Source organism: Crinia signifera, chromosome 8 (assembly GCF_055691185.1).
Source record: "Crinia signifera chromosome 8, ASM5569118v1, whole genome shotgun sequence".
Lineage (NCBI taxonomy): Eukaryota > Metazoa > Chordata > Amphibia > Anura > Myobatrachidae > Crinia > Crinia signifera.
In genome coordinates, this window is record NC_139224.1 from 15,524,170 (window position 1) to 15,548,201 (window position 24,032).

The 24,032-nt window shown below is 50.6% G+C and overlaps 1 protein-coding gene across 1 annotated transcript in view; it reads left to right on the forward strand.

Moving 5' to 3' along the window:
* Positions 1 to 1,215: 1,215 nt before the first annotated feature.
* The window catches only part of MAPKAPK3 (MAPK activated protein kinase 3), a 28,670-nt gene continuing 5,853 nt past the window's right edge, over positions 1,216 to 24,032 (forward strand). Inside the window, exons 1-8 of the mRNA XM_083155808.1 lie at positions 1,216 to 1,543; positions 14,203 to 14,342; positions 15,733 to 15,797; positions 18,548 to 18,627; positions 18,712 to 18,838; positions 18,910 to 18,985; positions 19,098 to 19,222; positions 21,385 to 21,470. Of these exons, the coding sequence (XP_083011934.1) occupies positions 1,355 to 1,543; positions 14,203 to 14,342; positions 15,733 to 15,797; positions 18,548 to 18,627; positions 18,712 to 18,838; positions 18,910 to 18,985; positions 19,098 to 19,222; positions 21,385 to 21,470 (888 nt within the window). The 5' untranslated portion in view covers positions 1,216 to 1,354. The remainder of the gene's footprint in view (positions 1,544 to 14,202; positions 14,343 to 15,732; positions 15,798 to 18,547; positions 18,628 to 18,711; positions 18,839 to 18,909; positions 18,986 to 19,097; positions 19,223 to 21,384; positions 21,471 to 24,032) is intronic.

A 24,032-nucleotide genomic window follows, 5' to 3' on the forward strand; every position in this document is an offset into this window, starting at 1 on the left:
GCCGGTGGCCATTTAAAATGCAGATCCGGCTGGTGAGCCAATAACAGCTCGCGTACCTGAAGCCGCTCTTAGTGGCTTCTGGTATGCGAAATCTGATTGGCTCAAAAGCCGGTGCAGCATTTTCATTGGCCGCCGGTGTCCTGGGCCTGCACTATGGGGCCTGCTTTGTTCAGCGCACTGAGCGCAGCGGAGGCAGTCAGGGGTGGGGGAGGGGGTTGTGGTGGGCAAAATGAGCTGCCCGGGCCCTGCACAGCTGTACCCACAGCACCCCCCTGTTGGCGACCCTGCTGCTGTGTGTGTAATAGTGTTACTGCTATGTGTGTTACAGTGTCACTGCTGCTGTGTGTGTGTTACAGTGTCCCTGCTTTGTGTGTGTTAGTGTTACTGCTATGCGTGTTACAGTGTCACTGCTGCTGTGTGTGTGTGTTAGTGTCCCTGCCTTGTGTGTGTTAGTGTTACTGCTGCTGTGTGTGTGTGTTAGTTTCCCTGTTTTGTGTGTGTTAGTGTTACTGCTATGTGTGTTACAGTGTCACTGCTGCTGTGTGTGTGTGTTAGTGTCCCTGCTTTGTGTGTGTTAGTGTCACTGCTGCTGCTGTGTGTGTTAGTGTTACTGCTATGTGTGTTACAGTGTCACTGCTGCTGAGTGTGTGTGTGTTAGTTTCCCTGCTTTGTGTGTGTTAGTGTTACTGCTATGTGTGTTACAGTGTCACTGCTGCTGTGTGTGTGTGTGTTAGTGTCCCTGTTTTGTGTGTGTTAGTGTTACTGCTGTGTGTGTGTATGTGTGTGTGTGTGTGTGTGTTACAGAATCCCTGCTGTGTTTGTTAGGGTTACTGCAGCTGTGTGTGTTAGTGTTACTGCTGTGTGTGTTACAGTGCCACTGCTGCTGTGTGTGTGTGTGTGTGTGTGTGTGTGTTAGTGTCCCTGCTTTGTGTGTGTTAGTGTTACTGCTATGTGTGTTACAGTGTCACTGCTGCTGTGTGTGTTAGTGTCCCTGCTTTGTGTGTGTTAGTGTTACTGCTGTGTGTGTGTGTGTGTGTGTGTGTGGGTGTGAGATACAATAAATAATAGTAATTAGAGTAATAACCGGTTCCTGCGATAACTCCGGATACGCCCCGTAGAGTCGGCAAAAGAGGGCGTGGTTTTAGTCTCCTCCTTCTCTCCGCCTATTTCCCGCCTATTCTCGCCCAGTTTCCTCCACACCTCCGCCCCTTCCCCTCCTTGTCTCCGCCTCGTCCCCGCCCCCTGGTGGCAGTAGAGCCGGTGACAGTGGGAATCGCTGTCTCAGTCTCCGGGACACCAGCACCTATCTGCCGCCATGAGTCTGGGGGCTGCCGCACAGTCCTGAGGGGGCAGCATGGAGGAGAATGCCAATGTGCCGGGGCCGGGCACCGACAGCCTCCCACCAGCACCACTGGCACTGCCCATCAGGCGCCATGCCATTACCGACGACTACAAGGTGTCCAAGCAGGTGCTGGGCCTGGGCATCAACGGCAAAGTGCTGGAGTGTTACCGCAGGGACACTGGGCAGAAGTGTGCGCTGAAGGTAGGTGTCAGCCCGGGGCTCCAGGTGTGTGCCAGGGTACAGCAGACGGGTGCATATATTGTGGGTACATGACAGTGCCAGGGTAATATGGGGGTACACGATCGTGCCAGGGATATATTGTGGGTACATGATAGTGACAAGGTAATATGAGGGGGGGGGGGGGTACATGGCAGTGCCAGGGTAATATGGGGGTACACGATCGTGCCAGGGTTATATTGTGGGTACATGACAGTGCCAGGGTAATATGGGGTGTACATGATAGTGCCAGGGTAATATGGGGGTACATGATAGTGACAAGGTAATATGGTGTGTAAATGGCAGTGCTGGGGTAATATGGTGTGTAAATGGCAGTGCCAGGGTAATATGGGGGTACATGGCAGTGTGCGGGTAAGAGAGGGGTGAGTTATTTGTGTGGGACGCTGTGTACAGAATACGCTACTCAGGGGGGCGACCAGGGCCTGAGATCACACAATAGATGTGTCAGTAAATCAATATGTCAGGAATTTTCCCTAAAAACTAAACACAGACATTTATAGTCTGAGCTGTCACTTCCATATTTACAAACACACCATACACAAACACACCATACACACACACACACACACACCACACAAACACACCATACACAAACACACCACACACAAACACAAACCGATATAGCAGCCCAAAAAACCCAAATGTATCAGGAGGGACGGCAGCAGGAATCTTGATCAGGTCTTGGGTCTACAGCCATTCTAAGATGGTGGTAGCCAATTGTAGCCTATGGGCTACAGACCCCCCGATAATCGCGCATGCGCAGACCCCACAACTGCTTCTGTAACTCAGATGAGGTGGAGGCTGCCGCTGTCTGCAGCAGTAAGCTGGCATTGGTCTGGACACTTAGGGCGCATTTATCAAGATCGCATTTACAATGCACACACAGACATTGACACAATAAAAGATGGATGCTGACACATTGGCACACAGATACTGACACACTGTCAGATGCTGACACACTAACTGATGGATGCTGACAGTGGCAAACAGATACACACTGACATGCAGACTTATGCTGACACTGACACACAGTCAGGTGCTGATGGACACTGGCAGACACTGACACACAGACAGACAGGTGCTGATAGACATACACTGACACACACTGACATACTAATAGGTGGATGCTGACAGAGTGGCACACAGATGCTGACAGACACTAACACACTAACAGATGGATGCTGACAGTGGCAAACAGATACTGACACACTGACATGCAGATTATGCTGACACACGGGTGCTGATAGACACTGGCAGACACTGACACACAGACATTGACACAGACAGACAGGCGCTGATAGACATACGCTGACGGACAGACACTGACACAATGACACTGACACTAACACTCTAACAGATGGATGCTGACACAGTGGTAAACAGGTACTAACACACTGACAGATGCGGACACACATACAGACACTGATGCTGAAAGACTAACAGATGCTGACACACAGAAGCTAACAAACAAACACTAATACATTGACAGACACTGACACGCTGACACAAAGACAGGTGCTGACACACCCATAACGTTACACATCAACAGATGTTGACACACTGACAGACTCTGCTCTGATAATATACACAGCACACACGTGGCTGCATCCCCAGATCTGTATAATATACACCACACACACGTGGTTGCATCCCCAGATCTGTATGATATACACAGCACACATGTGGCCGCATCCCCAGATCTGTATTATATACACAGCAGACACGTGGCCGCATCCCCAGATCTGTATCATATACACAGCACACACGTGGCTGCATCCCCAGATCTGCATGATATACACAGCACACACGTGGCTGCATCCCCAGATCTGTATAATATACACAGCACACACGTGGCCGCATCCCCAGATCTGCATGATATACACAGCACACACGTGGCTGCATCCCCAGATCTGTATGATATACACAGCACACACGTGGCCGCATCCCCAGATCTGTATGATATACACAGCACACACGTGGCTGCATCCCCAGATATGTATGATATACACAGCACACACGTGGCCGCATCCCCAGATCTGTATCATATACACAGCACACACGTGGCTGCATCCCCAGATCTGCATGATATACACAGCACACACGTGGCCGCATCCCCAGATCTGTATAATATACACAGCACACACGTGGCCGCATCCCCAGATCTGCATGATATACACAGCACACACGTGGCTGCATCCCCAGATCTGTATGATATACACAGCACACACGTGGCCGCATCCCCAGATCTGTATGATATACACAGCACACACGTGGCCGCATCCCCAGATCTGTATGATATACACAGCACACACGTGGCTGCATCCCAGATCTGTATAATATACGCAGCACACACGTGGTCGCATCCCCAGATCTGTATAATATACGCAGCACACACGTGGCTGCATCCCCAGATCTGTATGATATACACAGCACACACGTGGTCGCATCCCCAGATCTGTATGATATACACAGCACACACGTGGCCGCATCCCCAGATCTGTATGATATACACAGCACACACGTGGTCACATCCCCAGATCTGTATTATATACACAGCACACACGTGGCCGCATCCCCAGATCTGTATAATATACACAGCACACACGTGGCTGCATCCCCAGATCTGTATAATATACACAGCACACACGTGGCTGCATCCCCAGATCTGTATGATATACACAGCACACACGTGGCCGCATCCCCAGATCTGTATAATATACACCGCACCACCCAGGCACTGTCTGTGTGAGCACATCTTTGCTGTGTCTCAGCATTGAGGCATCATATGGGTGTGAGCTGGGAACACTCAGGGAACATACCATCTGCTGCTGTACGGTGACAGAGGCGGCCACAGAGGGAGCGATTTAGGGCCTAATGTAGAATGTATCAGTAATCAGCGGATTCACAAACGAGCGATTATTGAATGGCTGCGCATGTATTACGTACTCATCATACATGCGTGAGGGTAATTAGCGACAGAAAATCCACCTGGATCCTAATAGCAATCCCCTTGCAGTTTCACTGACAGGAAGCCGCCATTTGTGGTAACCGGACATTTTCCTGGAGTGTCAGAACAACGCAGTTGTCAGGGAGGGTCTGCGACCTCCGCTCCGGCCCCCATCAGCCTGTCTCTAGAGCAGATAAGTGGCAGCAATTGCGTATGTATTCGAGAGTGGATCACGCGTATGTACACCAGCTTGTCCCTGGCGTCACATCCCATTGGCTGCACCAATGATTCTGCATTTAGCCCACGAATACCGGACACTTATATTTTATTTATACCATGTGATTTAGGGTTCAGCTACAGGGTGCCCCTAATTTGATGCACATTTTAAATCCACCCCCCTGAAACTGTCCTGCGTGTTTGTTTTATTGAGCTTCAAAATGGCAGATATACTGTAAGCGCGACCCAGTATCTGGCGAAACGCAGCCCCTGGTAAAAATAGCCATGAGGGCAAGGTTCAGGAATCCGGACTACAAGTCCCAGCACGGCCTGCGCTCTCATACCAATGTTGTCTGCACTACATGTCCCAGGTGTGACTACCAGGCCCTGTCTGTCTGTGACTGGGAGTCAGCGTGGGTGGAGGGTGAGTTATTGTCACTGAGGGTGTGTCGCACAGGACAGATGGGTGTGTTACACGCCTGTTCTGGAATGCGTCTCCATAAGGACAGGACGGAATCCCAGCAGGCCTCACACCACTCGTTAGGGCGCGGTTCTTATTAACATTCGGCAGTTATAGGGTGTAGGAGGATTCATGAAGAATAATACTTACATACATACATAGCTCTGTAAGAGAGAGAGAGCCCTATGTATATACTAATATAATGGCATATATTCAATGCCGTGGGCAAACGGTGACTGCGGGCAGGACTTTTTGCTCGCAGTCACCGCTCACCCTGTCAGTATTCAACTGACCCCCCCTCATACGCAAATTCCCCCTCGCTCCGTTTTTTGAGCGAGGGAGAATTGGCGTATGTGCCTCCAAAAGCTGTGAGAGCCGAGGCTAATTACAGCGAGTTTGCTGCACTAGCCTCGGCTCTCGCAGTTTAGGGGAATCCTCGCCGGTCTGTGACTTCGAGGATTCCCCCGGAACGTTGCATAGTGCGAGCGGCCGGCGCGGGGGTTAAACTGCGAGGATCACTGGTTTTCTGTGATCCTCGCAGTTTAACCCCCTCGCCGGCCGCTCGCACCGGCATTGAATACATGCCAATATATCCATATAACTGTACTCAGGCCACAAAGAGACATTTGGGTTATTGTCCTGTATCCCAAACACTCTCTGCCTGTATGTGTTACATATAACGCCAGCTGTGACTAGCTGCCTGTACGTGTTACATATAACGCCCGCTGTGACTGGCTGCCTGTGTGTGTTACATATAACGCCCGCTGCGACTGGCTGCCTGTATGTGTTACTTATAATGTCTATTGTGACTGGCTGCCTGTATGTGTTACATATAACGCCCGCTGCGACTGGATGACTGTACGTGTTACATATAACGCCCGCTGTGACTGGCTGCCTGTATGTGTTACTTATAATGTCCATTGTGACTGGCTGCCTGTTACATATAATGCCCGCTGTGACTGGCTGTGTATATTATAAAACGTACATCATGATTGGCTGCTTGTGTGTATGTAATATAACGTACATCTTGATTGGATGCCTGTGTGTATATCATATAACACCCATTGTGATTGGCTGCCTGTTTGTATATCATATAATGTACAATGTGATTGGCTGCCTGGGTGTATTATATGTTACAACCATAATGGCAGTGGCCATTAGGACATATATATATATATATATATATATATATATATATATATATATATATAGCTGTTGATCTGCATGGGTCATGTACGTCACAGGCCTCATACACGGTGCACATGCCAGAGATACAGCGCTGTACAAAGTGCCAATCACACAAAGCCTGTAATACGCGGTGACAGGGATTTGTGGAAGTGTGAAGGGCTCAGATATTAATGACCGGGGAAGTGAGAGGTGTAAATAGCGGTCATTACTCCATGTTATACCATGAGTTCAATACTCAATGGCTGGCAGGACATGCTGGGACTTGTAGTTCCCTTATAGCTGGAGAGCCGCAGATTGACTAACGTCAGTATACAGAGCTGTGGAGGGCTATGTTATAAGGCCCACCTTCTGTACACAGCGTTATCTCCGCAGCAATATACTGAAAGAGAAAAACAGACCGAGGCCCTGCAATGTCTGCTGCCTGTCACACCGTAGTATCCTAGGCCCCTAGGCTCTCAGGTATTCCCCCCGCCACAGCTGGCGTTTGGGAAGCAGAGTTTATGCCGTCACTACACTATAAGTAGTCGCACAGACACCGATACCCCGGTGACATAATACTCTGTGGACCCCTCTGTCACACAGCGCAATCATTCTAAGTCCTCTGTCTCCCTCCATGTCTCAAAACAACCCTCAGCTGACTACATGTGCCTTTAACCCTTGATGTGCTAAAGCAGGGGTAGTTAGGAAGTGCCTTTGTGATGACACTAGATCCTATTGAATTTTTAGGCTGCAGTAAGATAGTGCCTTTTGTGATATCACTAGATCCTACTGAATCGATAGGCTGCAGTTAGGAAGTGTCTTTGTGATGTCACTAGATCCTAGTAAATTGATAGGCTGCATTTAGGAAGTGCCTTTGTGGTGTCATTAGATCCGGGTGAATTGATAGGCTGTATTGATAGGCTGCTGTCAGGTTACGGGTGATTTGATAGGTTGCAGTCATGTAATGCATTAAACCCAATTGATGGCCTGGATTCCTAGTATTGATGGCCTGGATTCCTAGTATTGATGGCCTGGATTCCTAGTAGAGTGGTAGCTGCATTTAGTTATTGCCTCAGTGATGTTCCTAGTGCAGGGGTTTTCAAACTTTGTCCCCAGGACTCCACACAGTTCAGGGTTTCCAGGTCACCGGCAGAATTGATAGGCTGCAGTTAGGAAGTGCCTTTGTGATGTCACTAGATCCTACTGAATTTATAGGCTGCCGTTAGGAAGTGCCTTACTGATGTCACTAATTGAAAGAAAATTGACAGGCTGCATTGATTTGTGCTACAATGTGGAAGTGCCTCATGTCTCAGTAATGAGTGCCTCAGTGGTGACACTAGTTCCTAAGAAGCTGCATTAAAAGGCTGTTATCAGGAAGTGCCTTATACTCCATTGAATATTATTGATTATATTACCAGTTATTTATATATCACACACCTATCCCAAAGAGAATATTTGAACATTCACATCAGTCATTGTTCCAGTGGAGCTTACCATCTATATCCCTACCACATGTACACGCACACACAGACATTCTAGGGTTAATTTGTTTGGAGCCAAATAACATACCAATAGATATTTAAATTGTTGGGGGAAACCGGAGTACCCAGAGTAAACCCACGCAAGCACGGGGAGAATATACAAACTCCGCACAGTCAGGGCCATGGTGGGAATGGAACCCATGACCTCAGTACTGTGAGGCAGTGATGCTAACCATTACACTGTCCATTTTTGACCTTTAGTAATTGCCTCATTTCTCAGTGATTTTCCTAGTGAATTTGTAGGCTGCCGTCATGTAGTGCCTCATGCCTTGTCCTAGGGAATTTATAGGCTGCAGTCATGTAGTGCCTCATTCTATTGAATGTCGCAGCCAGGAAGTGCCCCCCCCCCCCCACCTGCGCAGGTGATGGCTGCTCTCTGTAGTAACTCCCTGCTCTGTGTAGTACTGGGAGAGGGGGATGGGGATCTTCTCCTGCTGTAACCGGAGCCTCCGGCTGCCACATTCCCCTTTCATCCTGCTGACTTCTGATCTTTAAAAAGAAAGTTATTAGGAACTGCCTAGGAGACGCGTCACCCCAACACAGTTCCAGCGTGTTCCACGTCACATGTTCTTCTGTACATCACACGCAGGGACTGGCATGGCGGAAACAGCGTTCTTGATGTGGCATCTCTAATGGTGGTTTTTAATTGGTTAATAACTCCAGAAGCTGTTTCCTGTGATTGTCACTGCGGCCCTGAGAATATGTCCGTACGTGCCGCCGTATTGTGCGCTGCGGCTCACTAAAGTCTGTACTTGTTTAGTTTCACGGCGGCAGCTTACGCTATGTTTGAAGCTGCGCTAATAGCGTAGCCCAACGGCTGCCTTGTGTAGTTTCATGGCGCCAGGCTAAGCTACGTTATCAGCTTAGGCTGGTGCCGTGAAACGACACAAGTGTTGGCGGGAACCGCATCTCTGTCCCCGGCATCCCTGGCAAGCCTAGTCAGCGCCTCTCTCACACCAGCATGATCCCCTCTCTTTGGCGGAGAGGCGCTCCATCTTTTTCAGACGAAGGAGCGTCTCAGACGCGCCTGCACTGAGGCGCTTCTGCGTCTCATTAGCTACTGCGGCAGGGTACATCAACCCTGCGGACAGGGTTAAGGGTTCTGTAGCGTGTTCGTCTCCTTTCCAAAGTGAGGGTGCGGACGCAAGTGCGTGTCATTCACAATGAAGGAGGCATTTACCAGTGCTCCATGTTACATACTGGCAAATGCCTCCTTTTGAAACCCTCACTATCCACGGCAGCCCAAAGCGTGGCGAGTGGCCGCGGTACGCATCCTCCCGACCTTTTCATACCCCCACTACCCACGTCGGTGTGGAATTGATTTTATAAAGTGTGGCGAGCGCAGCGAGCCCCGCTAGGGGACGCAGATAACTTCACATGTATTCCGTGTCCCCTCGCCACACTTTATAAACTCAACTACACGCCGACGTGGATAGTATGGGTATGAAAAAGTCGTGAGGAGGCGTACCGCCGGCAGTGTCCCTTGCGTTGCATGACAAGTCCGTAGTCTAGAAAATGGAAGCTGAATAGGCGTGTGCGTATAAAATGTATTAAAGCTCCCCCATATCCATAATGACCTCCTCCATCGTCTGTCCAGGACAGACGAGGGAGAACCTCAGTAACGGCGGCCATGCTGCAGCTGCATGACACACATGTGCCTTTCCCTCCCCTCTCTCGTATTCCCAGACAGGAGCAGTGATGTCATAGGTGTACGATGCGAGTTAAAATGCGTAAGGACCTAACTGTACCAAGAATATAGCCGGCATACACAGAACGCAAATTTACACGGATAAACTTGGGCGCGCATCCACCTGTACATGAGCCACACCTAAAGCCATGGTTCAAAATATTCCATGTGCCCGTGGCGCTGCTTTAGAGGTGTAAACGTGCTGACCAGTGCAACGCCCCCACTCGCAGCTTCGGGTGACCAGCATTTCTCGCCTGGCAACTGTGTGAGGCACCCAGTTGGGTGCCTCACACTGAACCTACACTGTCTTGTTATCACTTTATCCATTGCTGCCGCCTCCTCCAGTTACTGTGGCTTCTTGGCAGGTTGTAACTCTTATTTGCCTGAATATAATGATGATGAGACTGTTAGTGTTCTATATAGGCCGCGTGTTCTGTTCCCGCTACACGTAATCGTGGAAGGTGCATTGGGCAGAATCACTTTATTCAATCACAGATAACTTGCTGAGTTTTGTCTAACAAGCAGCTTGTGTCAGTGGCTTAGTCATTATCCGGTGACAAGGACGGCGGGGGATGGGAATCACCTTCATGTCCCAGCCTAAGGAGGAAACTCTAACATTAGTTATTACATAAGTCCAGTCCGTCAGTAAGAATATCATTGTTCTACAGCCGCATATCACAGATATTGCTTATTGCCTGTAGCAACTGCACATTACTGCTCTTTCTGCTGGCCTCCATCAGCCTGGGCTCAGAACGTGACGTAATAAGGTAGATAAGCATTCCTGAGCAGTGACGGTCTACGCCACAGAGGGATTGCTCTCGTTCTGGTGCTCCTGAGACGGCGCTAACAGAACTGGCTTCCGCCAGTCACAGGGTCTCATACACAGACCCCCTCAGTGCACCATCCTGAGCCAACAAACTGGACTGTTAGGGACCTACCTGATGGTGGGGTCACCTGGACGGGAAGCGGTCATCTATTAGAATGAACTTAAATCTACAGTCATTAGGTCGACCCCACTAGGTCGGCTGGCAGGAAGGACGACCTGACTTAAGGTCGACATGGGCCAAGGTCGACATGACTTAAGGTCGAATTTGCATGAAGGTCGACTGGTCATAAGGTCGACATGGGGTTTTTTGAGCCGACATGTGCCGACAGGCGGTATTTCATGCCTTACCATGCACTAGGGCGTGGAGGAGGTTATTAAAGCTGTGGCGAGCGAAGCGAGCCACCGTGCCCGAAGCATTGCGAGCGATGCGAGGGTCCGATTCTCAACTGTGTCCATGTCGACTGTGTCGACATTCGGATAAAAAACCAGTGAAAAACCCATGTCGACCTTATGACCAGTCGACCTTCCTCATGTCGATCTTTATGCAAATTCGACCTTAAGTCATGTCGACCTTGGCCCATGTCGACCTTAAATCAGGTCGACCTTCCTGCCAGTCGACCTAGTGGGGTCGACCTAATGACTGTAGACCTAAGTTCATTCTGACAGATGTACCGATTCCATCTGGACGGGGTAGGTATCCCCATACTCCTGGCTAAAATTGTGCACCGAACCTCACTTTTACTTTGTGTTAAATTGCAGAATGTATTCCAGATGTGATTAGAGTGCGCACCTGCATCTGTGTGTACAAGTCTCAAAATACAAAAAGTACAAAATGTCGACACGCGAAAAGGTCAAAAATTTTGTGTCACTGTCGACATCTGTTTACATGGAGACCGTAATAAGTGTAGCGCGTAGCCTCGCTTATTCTCAACCATAGTCCACATGGATCGTAGCGCATAAAAAAGTCGTCCCTTGCTTGTGTCAACATTTTGTCCATGTCGACCTTGTGGCTGTCCACCATTCATGGACATAGACACTGTCGACCTATCATCTGGATAACGCTTAATTTTGAGATGGCGCTAACAGACACGATTACCTTCCTGTGGCTAGGCCAATAGGGATGAATTGCGTCGGAGGGCCGGCTGCAATGACACTCGAGTTCAGAGGTCGTGCTGGGTGCCGGCCAAATGCTGACATTTTTTTTAAAGGGGCAATCATTTACGAGCCAGGGTTTTGCCTTGTAAGAAATTGGGGGGGGGGGGGGGGGTTCTTATCCATCGATGTTAGAAAACTATCTGGTTCTATCGTTTGTGAACGGATTTATCAATGGCTGTCGCCCTGTGACACAGAAGCACTAATGAACTATAGTACAAATTATAATGCTGCTCCTCCCCTCTATGGGGGGGGATTCAAGTGTTGTGACTGCTAGATGGTACACAACTCAGCCAATTAAATGTTGCTCCGGTTTGCCGCCGGCGCTGACATTACTGTAATTTTGTCCTGGCATTTTGACGGACCGGAAACCTCGGGTAGGAAAATATGTGATATACCCACAATGGCCCATAGTGCACATATTATTCCTAGACTCACTGGCCCGTGTAGGGGGCAGGTAGGGGTGTTGGCGTCTGAGCCGCGAGGTTCCCATCGTGCAGGACGGGCGACGGTTTATGGAACAGGATAATTGCGATGTTATTAGTCCGCCTGCTTATTTCGCAGCTAATAAAACCTGCTGCGGAGAGCTGGAATGGGGGAAGTGTACAGTATAGTCTCCTGTTCCCCGACACACTGCGCCCTGTATACAGCCTGCATGTGCAGCTCGAGCACCTGGAACACTCACGGCCTCTAAATGCCATTAAATCGCTTTTATAAGCCATTCCAGCGATTGTCTGCATAGCAACAGCATGAGGCAGATCCCCGGCAACAGGAGCGGAGGGCGGATCGCTGGCACTAGAGAAGGACAAACATCTCTGTACAGTAATACGGGTTTTGTTCTCCGTCTCTGTGACTGAGCCGCTGTGTCGTGATTACGGCAGGGGTCAGGCACTTAATGCAGGAACGAGGAGAAGAAGGGGTTAATCTGACAGTCACATGCTGTATCCAGGCCTCCTGTAATAAAGGACTTATATAAAGACTGTAATAAGTCAGAGCTGTAAATGCAGCAGCATAGGAGCAGGGGTGATGGAACAGGTAATTGTGCCACTGTGACTGCCCATAACCTGGCATGCAGAGGCGTGGGGCAACGTGTGGTTGTGTACTTCAGTCACATGTCCACTGGCGGCGTAGGAAGCCAATCAGCTCCTAACTGTCATGCCACAGGCTGTGTTTGAAAAATGACAGATAGGAGCTGATTGGCTGGTGGTTTAGCACTCTCCATTTTATCACTTTTCAAGGCTTAGTACATGTCGCCCCTAGTATCACCAGCACCAAGTACAGGCTGGTGTAAATCACACTTGTGGTAAAGTACTGTGTGGTGGAATACCATGTGCAGGGATACTGTGTGGTGGAATACCATGTGCAGTGATACTGTGTGGGGGAATACCATGTGCAGGGATACTGTGTGGTGGAATACCATGTGCAGGGATAGTGTGCAGTGGAATACCATGTGCAGGGATACTGTGTGTGGTGGAATACCATGTGCAGGGATACCATGTGCATGGATACTGTGTGGTGGAGTACCATGTGCAGGGATACTGTGTGGTGGAGTACCATGTGCAGGGATACTTTGTGGTGGAGTACCATGTGCAGGGATACTGTGTGGTAGAATACCATGTGCAGGGATACTGTGTGGTGGAGTACCATGTGCAGTGATACTGTGTGGGGGAATACCATGTGCAGGGATACTGTGTGGTGGAATACCATGTGCAGGGATAGTGTGCAGTGGAATACCATGTGCAGGGATACTGTGTGTGGTGGAATACCATGTGCAGGGATACCATGTGCATGGATACTGTGTGGTGGAGTACCATGTGCAGGGATACTGTGTGGTGGAGTACCATGTGCAGGGATACTTTGTGGTGGAGTACCATGTGCAGGGATACTGTGTGGTAGAATACCATGTGCAGGGATACTGTGTGGTGGAGTACCATGTGCAGGGATACTGTGTGGTGGAGTACCATGTGCAGGGATACTGTGTGGTGGAACACCATGTGCAGGAATACTGTGTGGTGGAACACCATGTGCAGGGATACTGTGTGGTGGAATACCATGTGCAGGGATACTGTGTGGTGGAGTACCATGTGTGGAGTACCGTGTGGTGGAGTACTGTGTGGTGGAATACCATGTGCAGGGATACTGTGCAGTGGAATACCATGTGCAGGGATACTGTGTGTGGTGGAATACCATGTGCAGGGATACTGTGTGGTGGAATACCATGTGCATGGATACTGTGTGGTGGAGTACCATGTGCAGGGATACTGTGTGGTGGAATACCATGTGCAGGAATACTGTGTGGTGGAGTACTGTGTGGTGGAATACCATGTGCATGAATACTATGTGGTGGAGTACTGTGTGGTGGAGTACTGTGTGGTGGAGTACTGTGTGGTGTAATAGCATGTGCAGGGATACTGTGCGGTGGAACACCATGTGCAGTGATACTGTGCGGTGGAACACCATGTGCAGGGATACTGTGTTCCGGAATATTGTTACGGGAGTACTGTACTGTACGTCGGAGTACCGCGAGGAACGTTGTGTACCGTGAGATTTCTCTCCATGCTGTTGTGTCACACAATGTGTCTGATCTCATATCAGACTGATAACCCCTCTGTCCTCTCATCCCCCAGATTCTTAGCGACTGCCCCAAATCTAGGCGAGAGGTGGAGTACCACACCAGAGCCTCGGGGGGACCCCACATTGTGTCTGTGCTGGACATATACGAGAACATACACCGAGGGAAGCGATGCCTGCTCATCGTCATGGAATGGTATGACAACACGTGACCCATTACATGTGACATATATGCAGCGAAGGAGTCTCGTGGGAACACCATTACATGGTCATTGCTAACACGCCTGTACACAGAGAGCTGACAGAGTATTAATCAGAACATAGTCTGCCTCCCTCCTGACTAGTTATCCTGAGACTTGTAGTACTACAGCTGCTGAGATCCACAAGTTACGTAGGCATTAATGTAATCATAGAGTAGTTACACACTGGGACAGACAGTCCCCATCATTAATCTCCTAGAATTCCCAGCCACAGTCTGAGGCCGTTATCTGGCGCAGACCGACAGGAGCAGCAGCTGGGAGTACTGGGCACGTCACCTGTATTACAGGTTACACCGCTCCTGCTTACAAGCCTTCATTTAATCATTTAACATTAACGACAAGTATTTACCTGTCTATATATATATATAATAATAATAATTTTTGTACAGATGTATAAAAAGTGGCATACAGGTGCTCCGATAGCCCCCCCCCCTCTCCCCCTGTGCTGCACAATGTCCTGTGATTGCAACAGCAGCCATTGTGTGCGCAGTAATTATCCTGGGTGGGAGTGGCTGTTATTGGAGAGGGATCTGGAGGATCCATTCATACAGCGTGGGGCCATGAGAGTTTTCTATATTTCTTCTGAAATTTAGCCTAAAATCACCTCAGATTTTCTGACACCAACACACAGGTGATATGTAAGGTAAAAATCTATGTGACTCATTTATTGGATTAAGGAAATATGAAATACACAGAAAGCACCACTAGCTCCAGTATATATACAGTGCCTGTGCGTGAATTGCAGGATTGGGGGTGTGGGTGTTATATGCAATATATGCAGATGGACAAAACCATGCTGCTCTGCAGGTGGGGCAGATGTAACCTGGCAGAGAGAGTTATGGGGCCGACACATGAGGAGATGCTAGATCGCTCAGATCCCTCAGCATCATTCAGCTCACAGCACTGCATAGCCATGTGCTGCTGATCTGTCAGGGCCGGTGTTCCCCGGTGAGAGCCCTGACACCAGCGATTATAGATCGATCCAGTATTCTGGATATTAATCGCCATCGCTATCGCTAGGGCCCCTACATACACAGCGGTGTAGGGCCATTTTCTGAGAGATCTTGTTAAGTTAAGTAATGACGCTTAGAAAATGGCCTGAAATCGCTACGCGTGGAGGCCCCATTAGATTTGGGTGGGGGGTGTTGAAGCTGAAATCTAAAATTGCAGTGTAAGAATAGACCAGCAAATATTTATCCTGCACACAAACAAAATAACTCCCCCAAATCTAACTTTCTATGCACATGTTACATCTGCCCCACCTGCAGGGCAGCATGGTTTTGCCCATCTGTGTACATACACTGACCTGTGCTCTGTCTGTGTCAGCATGCAGGGCGGGGAGCTGTTCACCCGCATCCAGCAGAGGGGAGACCAGGCCTTCACTGAGCGAGGTGAGAACATGGCGCCCGGAAGCCGCTTTGCGCCACATCATGCAAGAGATGTTACTGTACCCGATATATAACCACAGGGGCAAGCAGGCACTCTCTGAGCGTTTGTGTGAGCAGGGTATTGGAATGGAATAGAGAGGGATTATTATGGGGCATTTCCCCTGCTGTGCGATGGAAACTCACAAAATGCCACATATAATATGCACAGGCCTGTAGGTGCTGCTGCCTCTCCCACTGCGCCCCTAGGTGCTGCTGCCTCTCCCACTGCGCCCCTAGGTGCTGCTGCCTCTCCCACTGCGCCCCTAGGTGCTGCTGCCTCTCCCACTGCGCCCCTAGGTGCTGCTGCCTCTCCCACTGCGCCCCTAGGTGCTGCTGCCTCTCCCACTGCGCCCCTGGGTGCTGCTGCCTCTCCCACTGCACATCCAGGTGCTGCTGCTTCTCCCACTGCACATCCAGATGCTGCTTCTCCCACTACACATGTAGGTGCTACTGCTCCCACTGCACGTCTAGGTGCTGCTGCTGCTCCCACTGCACATCCAGTTGCTGCTGCCTCTCCACCTGCACGTTTAGGTGCTGCTGCCTCTCCCCCTACGTGTCTAGGGGCTGCTGCCTCTCCCTCTGCGTGTCTAGGTGCTGCTGCCTCTCCCCCTATGTGTCTAGGGGCTGCTGCCTCTCCCTCTGCGTGTCTAGGTGCTGCTGCCTCTCCCCCTACGTGTCTAGGGGCTGCTGCCTCTCCCCCTGCGTGTCTAGGTGCTGCTGCTTCTCCTACTGCGCGTCTAGGTGCTGCTGCATCTCCCACTGTGTGTCTAGGTGCTGCTGCTGTTCCAACTGTGTGTCTAGGTGCTGCTGCCTCTCCCCCTGCGTTTCTAGGTGCTGCTGCCTCTCCCCCTGCGTTTCTAGGTGCTGCTGCCTCTCCCACTGCGCGTCTAGGTTCTGCCGCCTCTCCCACTGCACGTCTAGGTGCTGCTGCTGCTCCCACTGCACATCCAGGTGCTGCTGCCTCTCCACCTGCGCATCTAGGTGCTGCTGCCTCTCCCCCTACGTGTCTAGGGGCTGCTGCCTCTCCCCCTGCGTGTCTATGGGCTGCTGTCTCTCCCCCTACGTGTCTAGGTGCTGCTGCCTCTCCCCCTACATGTCTAGGTGCTGCTGCTGCTTCTCCCATTGTGCGTCTAGGTGCTGCTCCCACTGCACGTCTAGGTGCTGCTCCCCCTGCGTGTCTAGGTGCTGTCTCCCACTGCACGTCTAGGTGCTGCTGCCTCTCCCCCTACGTGTCTAGGTGCTGCTGCCTCTCCCCCTGCGTGTCTAGGTGCTGCTGCTGCTTCTCCCACTGCGCGTCTAGGTGCTGCTGCATCTCCCACTGTGTGTCTAGGTGCTGATGCTGTTCCAACTGTGCGTCTAGGTGCTGCTGCCTCTCCCCCTGCGTGTCTAGGTGCTGCTGCCTCTCCCCCTGCGCGTCTAGGTGCTGCTGCTGCTCCCACTGCGCATCTAGGTTCTGCCGCCTCTCCCACTGCATGTCTAGGTGCATCTGCTCTTCCCACTGCGTGTCTAGGTGCTGCCGCCTCTCCCACTGTGTGTCTAGGTGCTGCTGCTCTTCCCACTGTGTGTCCAGGTGCTGCTGCTCTTCCCACTGCGTGTCCAGGTGCTGCTGCTCTTCCCACTGCGTGTCTAGGTGCTGCTGCCTCTCCCCCTGCGTGTCTAGGTGCTGCTGCCTCTCCCCCTGCGCGTCTAGGTGCTGCTGCTGCTCCCACTGCGCATCTAGGTTCTGCCGCCTCTCCCACTGCATGTCTAGGTGCATCTGCTCTTCCCACTGCGTGTCTAGGTGCTGCTGCTCTTCCCACTGTGTGTCCAGGTGCTGCTGCTCTTCCCACTGCGTGTCCAGGTGCTGCTGCTCTTCCCACTGCGTGTCTAGGGGCTGCTGCCTCTCCCCCTGCGTGTCTAGGTGCTGCTCCCACTGCACGTCTAGGTGCTGCTGCCTCTTCCCCTGCGTGTCTAGGTGCTGCTGCTCCCACTGCACGTCTAGGTGCTGCTCCCACTGCACGTCTAGGGTCTGCCGCCTCTCCCACTGCACGTCTAGGGGCTGCTGCTCTTCCCACTGTGCGTCTAGGTTCTGCCGCCTCTCCCACTGCATGTCTAGGTGCTGCTCCCACTGCATGTCTAGGGTCTGCCGCCTCTCCCACTGCACGTCTAGGGGCTGCTGCTCTTCCCACTGTGCGTCTAGGTTCTGCCGCCTCTCCCACTGCATGTCTAGGTGCTGTCGCCTCTCCCACTGTGTGTCTAGGTGCTGCTGCTCTTCCCACTGCTTGTCTAGGTGCTGCTGCTCTTCCCACTGCGCATCTAGGTGCTGCTGCCTCTCACACTGCACGTCTAGTTGCTACTGCTGCTCCGACTGTGCGGCTAGGTGCTGCTGCCTCTCCCACTGGGCATCTAGTTGCTGCTGCTGCTCCCACTCTGCGTCTAGGTGCTGCTGCCTCTCCCCCTGCACTTCTTGGTGCTGCTGCTGCTCCCACTGCACGTTTAGGTGCTGCTGCCTCTCCCACTGCGCGTCTAGGTGCTGCTGCCTCTCCCACTGCGTATCTAGGTGCTGCTTCCTCTCCCCCTGCGTATCTAGGTGCGCTTGTCTCTCTTCTGCTACAATGTAAATAATGGAAGCAAGTGTGCAGTTACTATGGTAACGTCAGGCAATGAGCCCCAGATTTTGCAGGTGATGGGGGTGAAGTAAGAACAGGACTCAGAGTTTTCTTCTCTTTCTTCAGAGGCCTCTGAGATCATGCGTGACATAGGAATGGCCATACAGCACCTACACGCGCTGAACATTGCTCACAGGGATGTTAAGGTTGGTACATACGTGTATCTGCTTTACATAGAGGCTACACGTCCTGTGTGCACCATGTCATTGCGTGTCTGTCTATACCCCCAGCCGGAGAATCTTCTCTACACGACCAAGGACAGCAACGCCGAGCTGAAGATCACAGACTTTGGCTTCTCCAAGGAGACGACCATTCAGAACGCTCTGCAGACTCCGTGCTACACGCCGTACTATGTTGGTGAGTGATAAGTGCGTGGGGGGGTCGGCCCTACGCCCTGACCACACTGACACCTGTTCCCTTCTCCGCAGCTCCTGAGGTGCTGGGTCCAGAGAAGTATGACAAGTCCTGTGATATGTGGTCTCTAGGGGTCATCATGTATATCCTGCAAGTATAAAACCTATGACTCCCGTCCCACTACCATGCCGCTTACTGCCCCCGTCCTCCCTGCCCCATATCGTATAGTGCAGCCCATGCTGATGTCTGCTCTTCTCTCCAGGCTCTGCGGTTACCCCCCCTTCTATTCCAACACCGGCCAGGCCATCTCTCCCGGGATGAAGAAGAGAATCCGGATGGGCCAGTATGAGTTCCCGGCACCTGAGTGGAACGATGTGTCAGATGAAGGTATGGGCTGAGGCCTACAACACTAACTGACTTAAAGGGGGTTCCACCTTCAGTTCACTTTAACTTACTGACTTGTACTTGGAATTCTAGTAAATATGCGGCTATTTTCTGTCCGAGGGGTTTTCCTTTATTGTTAGACATGTTCTGCAGAAATGTAGGGATTGGTTGTATGGAAGACTATGATATTAGCTGACCAGTGATGCACAGTCAGTGTAGGGACTGGCCGGAAGGGAAGACTATGACGTTAGCTGGCCAGTGATGCACAGTCAGTGTAGGGACTGTAGGGAAGACTATGACGTTAGCTGGCCAGTGATGCACAGTCAGTGTAGGGACTGGCCGGAAAGGAAGACTATGACGTTAGCTGACCAGTGATGCACAGTCAGTGTAGGGACTGGCCGGAAGGGAAGACTATGATGTTAGCTGACCAGTGATGCACAGTCAGTGTAGGGACTGGCCGGAATGGAAGACTATGATGTTAGCTGGCCAGTGATGCACAGTCAGTGTAGGGACTGGCCGGAAAGGAAGTCTATGACGTTAGCTGGCCAGTGATGCACAGTCAGTGTAGGGACTGGCCAGAAGGGAAGTCTATGATGTTAGCTGGCCATTGATGCACAGTCAGTGTAGGGACTGAAGGGAAGTCAATGACGTTAGCTGGCAAGTGATGCACAGTCAGTGTAGGGACTGGCCGGAAGGGAAGACTATGACATTAGCTGGCCAGTGATGCACAGTCAGTGTAGGGACTGTAGGGAAGACTATGATGTTAGCTGACCAGTGATGCACAGTCAGTGTAGGGACTGTAGGGAAGTCTATGATGTTAGCTGGCCATTGATGCACAGTCAGTGTAGGGACTGAAGGGAAGTCTATGACGTTAGCTGGCAAGTGATGCACAGTCAGTGTAGGGACTGGCCGGAAGGGAAGACTATGACATTAGCTGGCCAGTGATGCACAGTCAGTGTAGGGACTGTAGGGAAGACTATGATGTTAGCTGACCAGTGATGCACAGTCAGTGTAGGGACTGTAGGGAAGACTATGACGTTAGCTGACCAGTGATGCACAGTCAGTGTAGGGACTGGCCGGAAGGGAAGACTATGATGTTAGCTGACCAGTGATGCACAGTCAGTGTAGGGACTGGCCGGAACGGAAGACTATGACGTTAGCTGACCAGTGATGCACAGTCAGTGTAGGGACTGGCCGGAATGGAAGACTATGATGTTAGCTGACCAGTGATGCAGTCAGTGTAGGGACTGGCCGGAATGGAAGACTATGATCTTAGCTGACCAGTGATGCACAGTCAGTGTAGGGACTGGCCGGAAGGGAAGACTATGATGTTAGCTGACCAGTGATGCACAGTCAGTGTAGGGACTGGCCGGAAGGGAAGACTATGATGTTAGCTGACCAGTGATGCAGTCAGTGTAGGGACTGGCTGGAAGGGAAGACTATGATATTAGCTGACCAGTGATGCACAGTCAGTGTAGGGACTGGCTGGAAGGGAAGACTATGATATTAGCTGACCAGTGATGCACAGTCAGTGTAGGGACTGGCCGGAATGGAAGACTATGATGTTAGCTGACCAGTGATGCAGTCAGTGTAGGGAATGGCCGGAAGGGAAGACTATGACGTTAGCTATGTCCGTACTAGTTACTGGCCCATCAAAATGATGATACAACACAACGGTAACGTCAGCATTGGCGGCTATGCGTACCCAAATGGAGCGACACCTGAATTTAAGTTGGGCGCCACCTAGTGGCCGCGGGTTTGCAAAACACTTGAGTTTCCCCCATAGAGGCGAGAAGTCGCGATTACCTTTTATTTAGGAATTTGGAACAAACATTCACATCAATCTATATATCTATCTGTCTGTGTACACATAGATATACATGATGTCACTTCAATCACATGTCACCTGATACACAGATGTGTGCACATACATCTAACCCACGTGCACCACAAGTCACTTTACACATAACACGTCAGCTCCATATGACCCGGTAGCACCAGGCGTTTCTGCGATGTTACAGTGTTTTTAACGTAGCATTTTGTATGCAGATACAATCACGGTCACACACAATATAGACATGCTGCATATCATTTTATTCAGCAGACGCTGCTTGTGCATCCTTTATGACAATGATCTGACATTTGCCTCCTTTGTCTGGTTGCAGCTAAACAGATAATCCGACACCTTCTGATGACCGACCCGACGGAGCGGATGACAATCACTCAGTTCATGAATCACCTGTGGATAAATGTATGTGAGCTCCTCCGTGTCTCTGCAGTGACCGCTATAGGATTATTATTAACAGTTTGTTATATAGTGTGCACATATTCCGCACCTACGTTTGCCTGTGCCAACCCTCTCCTTTATTGTGTCTTTTTCAAAACCAGCCTGTAACACGGCAGCTAGGAGCTGATTGGCTGGTACTTTATCACTCTCCATTTTATCACTTTTTGAAGCTTGATACACCTGGCCCTCAGTACAGTAGTGGGGGGGGGGGAGGCACATACAGGGGTCCCAGTAAGTAATTTGAAGCAGAGAGGGCAGACTGGTCCGTTTCCTGAGGTGTAACACTAACTACCAGACAACTCCCCCAGACTGAGGACACTATGACCTGGCATCTCTGTCTGGGAGCCAGTCCTATGTGCGGCAGTGAGGAGGCCTGAACACGTGTAACAATACAGGAGGGTGCGGCCACCGGGGGCAGATAAATACACATGCAATTACTTGTCTGCAACTATTAGCAGGCTGCTAGGTTACACCATGTGCACAGCATTTACGCTATGTGACTCAGCATCAATAGCTGCTAATACTAAAATAGGGAATATAATGAGAGTTGCACCGGCTGTAGTGCATGACTCCATCTACAGGAAATGCAATTCTCCAAATCAATTTTTAAGCTGGCGACGCACTGTGCGATCATCGGTCTGATCAGCCCTTCATTGGGGGGGGGGGGGGTTGGGCCCCGGTAAATTGGACCAGAAAGGCATGGGTCCAATTATCTTATCATTGAGAATTCCAGAATCATCCACTGGAATCTATGGAAGAGAGCAAAGGGAACTACAGACTGAGCAAGTAATAGCATAGTGTATATGGGGGTCTTCCCTTCCAATCATCTGTCTGATTGGTTCATTTGTTGGTTCTGGACTTGCTGTCTGCTACTATGTATCAAAACTTTCTCTGATGCCCGCAGCTATTTAATTGTTTACAGTTATAATGCAAATTCCCTGTCCTAGCAGCCAATGCGCATTATCCCATAGATTCCAGGTTACGTGCCCAGGTGGTTACATCGCGCATTATCCCATAGATTCCAGGTTACGTGCCCAGGTGGTTACATCGCGATTTATCCCATAGATTCCAGGTTACGTGCCCAGGTGGTTACATCGCGCATTGTCCCATAGATTCCAGGTTACGTGCCCAGGTGGTTACCTCGCGCATTGTCCCATAGATTCCAGGTTACGTGCCCAGATGGTTACCTCGCGCATTATCCCATAGATCCCAGGTTACGTGCCCAGGTGGTTACATCGCGCATTATCCCATAGATTCCAGGTTACGTGCCCAGGTGGTTACATCGCGCATTATCCCATAGATTCCAGGTTACGCGCCCAGGTGGTTACATCGCGCATTGTCCCATAGATTCCAGGTTACGTGCCCAGGTGGTTACATCGCGCATTATCCCATAGATTCCAGGTTATGTGCCCAGATGGTTACATCGCCCATTATCCCATAGATTCCAGGTTACCTGCCCAGGTGGTTACATCGCGCATTATCCCATAGATTCCAGGTTACGTGCCCAGGTGGTTACATTGCGCATTATCCCATAGATTCCAGGTTACGTGCCCAGATGGTTACATCGCGCATTATCCCATAGATTCCAGGTTACGTGCCCAGATGGTTACATCGCGCATTATCCCATAGATTCCAGGTTACGTGCCCAGATGGTTACATCGTGCATTATCCCATAGATTCCAGGTTACGTGCCCAGGTGGTTACATCGCGCATTATCCCATAGATCCCAGGTTACGTGCCCAGATGGTTACCTCGCGCATTATCCCATAGATTCCAGGTTACGTGCCCAGGTGGTTACATCGCGCATTATCCCATAGATCCCAGGTTACGTGCCCAGATGGTTACATCGCTCATTATCCCATAGATTCCAGGTTACGTGCCCAGATGGTTACATCGCGCATTATCCCATAGATTCCAGGTTACGTGCCCAGATGGTTACATCGCCCATTATCCCATAGATTCCAGGTTACGTGCCCAGGTGGTTACATCGCGCATTATCCCATAGATTCCAGGTTACGTGCCCAGGTGGTTACATCGCGCATTATCCCATAGATTCCAGGTTACATGCCCAGATGGTTACATCGCGCATTATCCCATAGATTCCAGGTTACGTGCCCAGATGGTTACATCGCACATTATCCCATAGATTCCAGGTTACATGCCCAGGTGGTTACATCGCGCAGTATCCCATAGATTCCAGGTTACGTGCCCAGATGGTTACATCGCGCATTATCCCATAGATTCCAGGTTACGTGCCCAGATGGTTACCTCGCGCATTATCCCATAGATCCCAGGTTACGTGCCCAGGTGGTTACATCGCGCATTATCCCATAGATTCCAGGTTACGTGCCCAGGTGGTTACATCGCGCATTATCCCATAGATTCCAGGTTACGTGCCCAGATGGTTACATCGCGCATTATCCCATAGATTCCAGGTTACGTGCCCAGATGGTTACCTCGCGCATTATCACATAGATTCCAGGTTACGTGCCCCGATGGTTACCTCGCGCATTATCCCATAGATTC